Source organism: Crocuta crocuta, unplaced genomic scaffold (genome assembly GCF_008692635.1).
Source record: "Crocuta crocuta isolate KB4526 unplaced genomic scaffold, BGI_CrCroc_1.0 scaffold10, whole genome shotgun sequence".
NCBI lineage: Eukaryota > Metazoa > Chordata > Mammalia > Carnivora > Hyaenidae > Crocuta > Crocuta crocuta.
This window is the reverse complement of record NW_027527551.1, coordinates 5913514-5923700: the sequence shown is the minus strand read 5'-3', so window position 1 is coordinate 5923700 and position 10187 is coordinate 5913514. Positions and strand designations below refer to the sequence as shown.

Genomic DNA, 10187 nt, shown 5'->3' with positions numbered 1-10187 from the left:
TTTAGGTCTGGAGTGGGAAGTTTTATTTTTAAAGTTTATATATATATATTGTTAGAATAACAAACACATTCTGGTGATCTTATTCTTTAAGAAGAGCATGAACTGCAAGTAGATAAATAGTGTTCTTTTCAAAAGCCATGTAAAGAAATCTTCAAGAGCGCTTGGCAGAGAACTTGATGAAATTAGGAAACAAATTGATGCCCGAGTTTTAAATATCTAAAAAAGAGTCTGATTGATATTCTACATAATTCAGATTGTGTGCAAGATGTTCCCAGTAAACGTTCATAGCTTGTACCCCCACACCAATGTCAGAAATCGGTCCTATCAATTACTGATGCGATACACCAGCATCACATCGTCAACTATCAAAAACCATTTTAAATCTATATTTTTCCAACACCAGTTTCCCCAATGAAAATAATTTCTAAGTATACCAAGCTTGGAAACCATAAAATATTTCTCAAGCCTTTTTTTTTTTTTTTTTCCGCTTTTGTTTTTCTTTTTTTACTCTAGGGAATGTCTCTGTCATCTCTTTCAGGAGATAGAATTGTGCTTCTGAACAGCCATGGTGTTCAGGGGAGGAAAATGAGCCATACCAAATATGAATGCATACACAAAGGGTTTCTGAGCACATACATTAACACAGGGTTTTGTTTTTAACCATACATATAGGTCTCTGGACAACACTCAGACTTCTATATACATTTTTTAATATTTATGTACACATACATTTACATACACACACATTCACGCATTCACTCACAGATGAAGGAGGAAATTGCCACTGTTTGGATTGCAAGGCAGTGTAATGAAAAGTTCTAGTCACTTCAAAGGGCTGCTAATGAGCTTTCTAAAAAAAGTATCCAAGGAAAATTAGAAATTAAGTTTTGTGACAGGTCTCTCTCGGCTGCTGTCCGTCATCTGGTTGGTAATACGCTTGCGGTTCCGTTTCAGTTTGGAAAGGTCTTTGTCAAACACTTCTCCTGAGCGTAAAGCTGAAACCAGGTCATCGAATTCTCCACCTTCTTCACTATTCTCTTTTGCTTTCCTCATTTTACGTTCCCTTTCACGCTGTTCTTTGAGCTGCAGATAGAAAGCAACGTCTTAGAGAAGTGTCAAAATGTTGTGTTTTGTTTTCAGTGGAGAGGAGGCCTGTGAAATACAGCGATGCTTCAGCCCCATCAACCCGTGTGCATCTATGGCTGCTAAGCCCCTTGGCCCTCACGAGGTAATTGGGACATGAGGTCTCATTTGAGAAGCAATGAATAATGAAGAAAAATGACCACTCCTCTGTGATCTAGAATCTAGGTAAACCTCAGGATACTCTAGTTCAAACAAGAGCAGTTGAGGCAATTCCTATTTCTATAATGGAACCAGAAAGTTATCACTATTAAACAGACCCCAGATATTGTTCTCTTTGACGGTATAGAGACACTAAAGGCAATGCTCATTAGGCCACTCTCCTAACATCAAAGGCTTTGCCTGAATTTCCTGTGGGTGCCTGGAGCCTGCTATATACAAGCTACTACTATTAAAAGCCAAATTATACATGTGCATCTTAGAAAATTTAGATAATTCATATAAACAAAAGAGGGAAAATAATCCTTAATCCCACTGTCAAGAGATAACCATTGTGAACCTTTTGGGGTAGAGCCTTCCACCATCATTTATCCTTATTAAAAAAAAGATTCCATGCAGAAATACGTTTGTAAGATTTTTTATCATTAAATATATATTTTTAAGTTTATTTATTTTGAAAGAGACAGCGTGAGCTGGGTAAGGGCAGAGAGAGAGGGAGACAGAGGATCCCAAGCAGGCTCTGCACTGGCAGCGCTGAGCCCAATGCGGGACTCAAACGCATGAACCGTGAGATCATGACATGAGCCGAAACCAAGAGTTGACTGCTTAGTCAACTGAGCCACCCAGGCGGTCCCATTAAATATTCTTTAAGAACATGACTTTTAAGGACTACATAAATATTCCATTATGTAGCTATTATATCATTTAAAACTATTGCCTGGTTGGTAAACATTTAGGTTGTTTCCAGGCTGAACTACTGTGAAGACTACTATTCTCTTTGTGCGAATTTATGATTATTTCTCTAGAGTAATTTCTAAGACATGGAACTCCAGATCAGAGGATGTGGATATATTTTTCCAGGCATTGGATATACACTGCCAGATTGCCCCAGAGGGACTTATACTGACTGAAGCTCCCAGAGCATAAGACGCCCTCCCTCCTGGAGACACACCAGAGCCTGGTCTACAAACCAAGGAGCTGTAGCCCCAGAACTTTCAGGAGCTGGAAATGGCTGGTTTCATCATTTTTTTACCTGGGCCTCCATGCGAGCGCGGCGTTCCTCCTCTTCCTTCTTCTTTCTCATGTTTTCATTCTCTTGTTTGGCTTCTGACACAGCTTGAAGGAATTGATCAAAAATGCCGAAGAACTCATCCGGCTGGATTTTGCCGGCCTCTTCCCCAAAGTGTTTCACTGCTTTAGTAAACTGGAAACAAGGAGGTTTTAAGAAGTTCAGTGTTCCGAGAGAAGTCTGTGATCAAATAGAAATTCCTCTAGAAGGAGTGAAGCTCAAAGAGAGTCAAATGTAACTTACTGGATTTTAGTGAGCCTGTATTTATCTTTGGCTGCTGAACAAGCCTATCAATCATTTCTAAAGTAAAAAAATATTTAATACTCCTCAACTTTTGAAATCATTTATTCTTTTCCACCTCATTTCAGCCTAACACCAGTGATTACTTACTATGACTTTTTATTAACTACACAGTAGTAAAAACAAGAAAGCAAAATATCATAGGGCAGGGCACTCAAGACATAAAACTAATAGCAAACTCAGCAGGGGTAGGGAAACTTGTACTTTTAACTTTTCTTTGAAGTAGTTTAATATCATTTATTGGTGCCATATGGTTAATATCAAAAACAAATGGGATCCAGTGCTTCTTAGATGCTCTCCCTGATAAGTAATGCTAGTGTTGGGATATTTCCTAGGTCTCAATTAGAAAACCACACCTGGCTATGGGATCGTTAATGCAACACCTACTCTATGATGGAGAACACAATTTTATTCCAAATCCTTTGTTTTACAACCCTTTCATTGCAAATCCTCTTAAAAACACCTCAAGTGCAAAATATTAAGGGACAACTAAAAAAATCAATACAAATATATGGATATAGTAAGAAAATAGTATTCCCAGTCACTTCAGTTTTTTTTCTTCCATGTTTGTTTGTTTGTTTATTTATTTATTTATTTAGGGAATCCCAAGTGGGCTCTGCACTGACAGTGTGGCTTAAACTCACAAACCGCGAGATCATGACCTGAGCCAAAACCAAGAGTTGGATGCCTACCTGACTAAGCCACCCAGGCACCTCAACTTCTTTCTTTTTTAAAATTTTCTTCCTTCCTTCCCCTCCCTCTCTCTCTCTGGATTGGTGAATGTGTCAGTTTATTTAATATTTTAATTCTTTAAATTGAAGTACACTTAACATACCGTGTTCTATTAGTCTCAGGTGTACAATGTAATGATTCAACAATTGCATACAGTAGTCAGCACTCACGAGGAAAAGCGCAGTCTGCATCTGTCACTGAACATTATTATTCCCTATGCTGTACTCTTCTGATTTTACTTTTTCTGACAATTATCTCCGGAAGTTGAGATCACATGCTTTCAGGAGTCTTAGCGGTATCATGACTATTTAAATAATATTCATGCCAGGCATAATGTTTGCTGGAATTTTTCTTCCCTCTGTCAGGATCTGTTGCTGTTACTCCTAAGCTACTAAGGATGGTGTTTACAGCTCCAGAATCAAATGGATTCTTAACCCCTAGGCCTAATCAACTATGTAACATTTTCCAGATCTTTAATTGTCTTCATTTAGCCTATGAAGTGTTTATGCGCTGCCTCCAACCCACGAATTTCTAATTGCTTTTACCTTCTTTGCATTGCTTGCCTTTATTATATTTTTCCTGATATTTCAGTAATACTATCTCCCTAAAAGAAACCTTTTCAGTATTTATTTTCCCCTAGTTTTTATGAAATATAATTGACATCTAGCACTGTATAAAATTAAGGTGTAGGGCATAACGATTTGACTTACATATATCGCGAAATGATGACCACAATATGCTAACATCCAACACCTCCTACAGACACACATGGAAGGGTCTACTCTCTTAGACCCTTCTACAACTTTCAAAAAGAGCATGCAGCAGTGTCAACTATGGTCACCACCTTGTACATTACAGCCCCTATATTCATCGATCTTATCACTGGAAGTTTGTACCTTCTGACCACCTTCCTCCAATTCCCCCTCAACATTTATTCTGAGATAAAACTATGGAGTTATAAGGTGTGTGTGAACATGACGTTTTATAATTGTTATTTCCTATCTTTAGATGTATAATAAAAACGAGCTTTTACCATTTTTCTCTTCACTGAGTTGTTCTCAATGCTTTACTTATTTGGAAATATTCTACTAGACATCAGAGTTCTTCAGGGAAAAATACATTGTTCACATGACACGCACAGAGCTCTAGCCTGCCTTCATGGCTTTATAAGCTAATTTCTAAAAGTTCTGGCATGAACAAAATGGCATTAGACAGCCTACAGCTGAGTTTCTAAAACACTCAAGTTCATGCACTTCAAGCCATCCTGAATGATCTTTTTATCTAGGAATTCTAGTGATGATGAAGTCATGTGTATTTTAGTCTTAGAAATTTGAAGGAAACTAGTCCCAGACTAAAGTTCCCACACTAGTTTTTTTCTTAAAAAGTAGGTTGTGCTGAAGCATGTGTTTTTACATCAAAAATTAACTGTAGAGTTGATTCTCATAAACATGCTTGAGTCCTTAATGAAGTAGATTCTGTACTGCCTTGTTTGGAGTGGGGGGTGGGGAGGGGTCCCTTCCCTCCTGTGTAGGAGGCATACATAAGACGAAGGATGTAGGACTATCCCAGTGGAGGCTGCTGGCATCAATCATGGGACTTTTAACAGCGGTCATCTCTGAACATACATTATCTTTCCATTTATTTAATAATGTTGGAGGTTGGGTTTACTGTTGAGACTAGCTAATGCATCCTAATACAGTCTTCTGAACTTCAAGCAGTTGTGTGTGCACTTTATATAAACAATCATCTATATCTATTACTAAACAGGTGGCTACAGGGAATGACATCCACTACTCAAGTTTCAAAGGAAAGATCAAGTTAAAGCAAAAGAGTAGTGTGGCAACTGAGAGATGAGCAGTGAGGAAGAACTCAACAGGGACTAGATCACTTATTAACCATGGGGGGGGTGGTGGGGGTTGAGAGAAACAGAGTGTGTACATGTACATAAATGTGTATGTCTTTTGGAAGAGAAAATAACAAGGAGTTAAGGTCTTGGTTATCAACCAGAGAAAACTTTTCTTTTAGAGGCAAACAACAATTTGAAATAGCAAAACTCATAAAAAGCACTGTATTATTAAAACATAAGCCTCTTGTAATGAGGTTGTGAATTAAAGCGTATCTCCTTTAATAAGTTCTGCTGGAGATTTCACGAGGGACTATCCTGCCCTGAGTGTCTATCTCCAGAGAGCATATAACTTACATATACTGAGACACTTGGCCTTGGTCACACCTGATCTCACATTTTATCCTGCCTCTGGTTTTCATAATCGACTCTTTTCTGGTTTCCAGAGACAAGTACTTCAATCTGGTATCAACCAAGAGAAAACTGCAAAGTATTTACTGGTTTATATCATCCACATACTTTGAGGTCTTGCTAACCTATGAGCAACATAAGTTAGACAAAATGGGGTATGTTTCAATTGATCACAGTCCTAGACATGAAAATACAGAGTACCTGGAAGTATCAGCCCTGGCAAACAACACTCAGTATGCAAGGGGAAACTTACCAGGTCTTTAGCTTCTGCTAGAAGGTCTTCGACGTCAGAGAAGCTGAAACTGGCTACTGTGATGAACTGGCTGACAACAGACACAAACTTATCTCCAGGCTGTGGGGGTTGAGACTTTTGATATTCTAGCTCCTTTAACAGAGGAAATGGATAATGTCAAGGTGGGCTTCTTGTCTAATTTCCCATATACCTCAAATTTAGTAAGTCAGAATGGTAAACACATCAAAACCTACTCCATACAATTTGGTGATGTCCTAGCTCTCCCTTCCCCTCTGCCCAGCATGCCTGAGCCATGGCCAAGTAAGTGCATGCACCACACACATGGGTTTGCAAACAGCAATGTAGCCAATCATTGCAGTACTTTTTTTTTTTTTAATTTTAGAGAGAGAACACAAGGGAAAGGGAGGGAGGGAGAGAGAGAGAGAGAGGGAGAGGGAGAGGGGAGAGAGAGACGGAGAGAGAAAAAATTTTAAGCAGGCTCTACGTTCAGCATGAAGCCTGATGCAAGGCTCGATCCCATGACCCTGGGATCATGACCTGAGCCAAAATATCAAGAGTTAGATGCTCACCTGACTGAACCACCCAAGTGCCCCTGTGATTTCTTATACCAGCTTTAGGATATAAGCAGATTAGCACTGGGATACAATTAATATAAGTTAAATAAAGATTCAAAGGGTGTATGACCGAAAGCAAGAGAATTTGATCTGTTCACACTCTGGGCTCCAAATCTGGTTCCTTGATTTTTCATTCTTTCCCTCTGGCTATACTGAGGCTACATGATATCTGGCTCAGTGGAATTTCAACTGTCGTGTTTGGCACCATAATTGTCTCCCATTTTTATTCCTGTCTATATAATTTTGTTTCTATGAACAGGCAGGTAGGAGTATTAGCGTCTTGTTAGTTATCCATATTCTCCACTACCAGGGTGATGAGCACATAGATTATTCAAATCTAATTTTAGTAATTAATTTCAACCATTGTCAGATGCACTTTCTTAATCCCACTCTCTGAGTGAGGGATTATTAGCCTCATTGTACAGACACACACATACATTCAGGTGTCGAGGGATTAAATTCTTGGCTCAAAGTCAAGGAGCTGAAACACGAGAGGGCCAGAATTTGAAGTCAGATCTGTCTGACTCTACACAGTCTCAGTAACAACCATCTTGTGTACCAATGACTTAATCTGGACGTATTCTGTACCTGCTTTGGTAGAGGTACTACCAAGCAGGAGTGTGGAAGTCACAGGCTATGGGTTCTGATTCAACTCCACCACTGATTTTTTTTTTTTAATAGTTTCTTGTCAAGTTGGTTTCCATATAACACCCAGTGCTCATCCCCACAGGTACCGTCCTCCATGCCCCTCCTCCCCCAACTGCCCTCAGTTTGTTCTCGGCATTTAAGAGTCTCTCATAGTTTGCCTCCCTCCCTCTCCCCCACTATGTTTCCCCTTCTTCTCCCCCATGGTCCTCCGTTAGCTTCCTCCTAATCCTCCTATATGTGCAAACATATGGTATCTGTCCTTCTCTGCCTGACTTATTTCACTCAGCATAACACCCTCAAGGTCCGTCCATGTTGCTACACATGGCCAGATTTCATTCTTTCTCATTGCCATGTAGTATTCCATGGTATAGATAAACCACATCTTCTTGATTCATTCGTCAGTTGATGGACACTTAGGCTTTTTCCATGATTTGGCTATTGTTGAGAGTGCTGCTATGAACATTGGGGTACATGTGTCCCTATGCACTACTGATTTGGTTCTTGTCCATGACAAGTGGCCTGGGCCTCAGTTTCTTCACTTGCAAAAAGCAAGCAATATCCACATCATCATGAGAATCAAGGAAGTAACAGGTAGCAGCTTATAAAGCATTGAACTTGCTCTGATTGGAATAAATTGCCACAATTCTAGTACTTTGGCCTTGCAAGTGAACATGTATGTATGTGAGGTACAGAGAAATGAGACTAATTTTAAAGTGTTTCACAAATGTATTATTTCATTTCATTCAACGATATCAAAGAAGAATTCCATCTTTGATATCTTCAAGCAGTATAGTCAATTTGTGTAAAGCACAATTAAGATACATGAATATTTACATAGGCCAAGGTCTGCCTCCCAATGTTTCCTTCCAATGCTACATCTTGACATGTATGATGCCAGGGGGAGGGGAAGGCTTCTGTAAGCCTTCTCCTAGGAGAAGTGTGTTAGTGTATATTACCCAGGAGCTGGAGAGATTTAGGCAAAACTACCTTTAATGAATCCCAAACACAAACTTCCTCTCATCCACCACCCCACCCCCCAACGTCTTGCTCTGAACTAGTTTAGAGGCAAAGGTGAAAGCATCCATTTTCAGGCTTTAGGGCTGTGATAACTGCCGTACTCTTCTCAAGAAAGCCTTCCACTGGGAGGAAATGGGAACGAAGAGAAGGCTGTAAAACAAGCCTCATCCCAAACTGCCCTTAGCTAGTTTGGCCTCTGAAATCTGAGGAGGACCATCCTCCTCGCTCACTCAGTGTCTTGACCCATTGGGGTTGGCAGAAAAAGATTTCATTTAGTTCATCTCCTTTCCTTTTGAAAGAGCATCGTCCCCTCTCCATCATCACCCCTCCCCCCAAAGGTGGGAAAAAGCCTCACGGCTTCCAAATTATAAACAACAAAACAGGAAGAGATCAGATATTGTGACTTTAACTTTTGTTAGACCTCTGTCTTCAAGGCAGTCAACTGCTTTCGATGGCACAGTGTTACATTAAAAAAGAAAGGAAGGAGGGTCTTCTCCTTCAGGTCTTCCTGGCATTGCTGATACAGACCTGAAAGATCCTTGAGAGAGGGGCACCTTGCTAAGCTGCCTGAAGAAGAGTCTCCTTTGTCAGGTGCCAGACCGGAGTGAGGATCACTCTCCTGAGCACGTTTCTCGTCCTGATGCGCCTCCTCACTGGTGCCAGTGCCGTGCGGTACTCATGTGGCACTGCCCACATAGCCATGTTTAGGTGCACCTACCCCTGCGCCTCCAGCAGCATGGCCTGCTTCCCTTGCACGGAGGCCTGGCCCAGGCTGTTCTGCGCATCAGAGACAACCTCACTCCTAGGTACCTAAGCTTACCCCATCCTCCTCTTGTTTTTAGAATTAAAAAACAATGTTTTAAAATTTATTTTGAGGGAAAGATAGAGAGTAGAGGAGGAGCAGAGAGAGAGGGAGACAGAATCCCAAGCAGGCTCTGTGCCGTCAGCGCCGAGCCTGATGCGGGATTTTGAACCCACGAACTGTGAGATCATGACCCGAGCAGAAATCAAGAGTTGGCAGCTTAACTGAATGAGCCGTGCAGGCGTCCCTCCCCCACCCTCCTTCTAAGCCACAGCTCAGAGTTCACCTTTTCCAGAAGAGAAGCTTCCTCTAACAAATGCCAGTCATTCCACAAGCTTTGGACTAACCCAAGCCCACCCTTCCTCCTGAAGGCACCTTTGTAATCACTGTGCTTATCAGGACGTGGCTGGGCTGAGGAACTGTGGACATTAGCTGGACTCACTGCTCTTGGCCATTGCAGCACCGGGAGGGCAAGGATTTGGAATCAGTGTTACCCCTTGCCTAGAGAACGGACTGGACACCCAAGTGTCTGCTCAATACTCCCCAAGGGACCAACTTCAACACAACAGAGGTATTCCACTGCTCTGAGAGCATCACTTAAAAAAAAAAATCTTTGGCATGTCTTTCATCACATGTTCAGAAGAATCCTTACAAATACAATCACTGGTTTTATACTGACACACATTTTTACGGCTTTTGTTATAGTGTGGTAGTCTGCAAAATGGCCACCATTAACTTCTTCCCTCTCTGAGCAAGGCACTCACTCATTAAAAAGTGATGTTTCCTTCCCTTATTCTTTTTTTTTTTTAAATACAATTTATTGTCAAGTTGGCTAATATAGAGTGTATATAGTGTGCTCTTGGTTTTGGGGGTAGATTCCTGTGATTCACCGCTTATATATATAACCCAGTGCTTATCCCAACAAGTGCCCTCCTCAATGCTCATCACCCATTTTCTGAACATCCCTTGTTAATAGAATATGGACTCCGAGGGTATCCTTATCCAGCCAAACCCACTTTAGTGGGTCCTGTCTTACAGGTAGGAAATCGGTGCAACCCTAGGTCTAGCTTCCCAGTTCCTGCTCTGGTGACACCCCAGAACATCCTGCAGCTGAGTGGCCAGGGTAACACAGTCTTCCTTTGCTTCCTGGTTGCCACTGTTTTCCGTTTTTCTTTCTTTTTTTTTTTTTTTTTTTCAAT

The 10187-nt window shown here is 40.9% G+C and overlaps 1 protein-coding gene across 1 annotated transcript in view; it reads right to left on the bottom strand.

Annotated features, from left to right (window-relative positions):
* Positions 1-6: 6 nt before the first annotated feature.
* The window catches only part of DAAM1 (dishevelled associated activator of morphogenesis 1), a 173547-nt gene continuing 163366 nt past the window's right edge, over positions 7-10187 (bottom strand). Inside the window, exons 23-25 of the mRNA XM_077768810.1 lie at positions 5908-6039; positions 2333-2503; positions 7-1083 (exon numbers count right to left, since the gene is read on the bottom strand). Coding sequence (XP_077624936.1) covers positions 874-1083; positions 2333-2503; positions 5908-6039 — 513 coding nt within the window. The 3' untranslated portion in view covers positions 7-873. The remainder of the gene's footprint in view (positions 1084-2332; positions 2504-5907; positions 6040-10187) is intronic.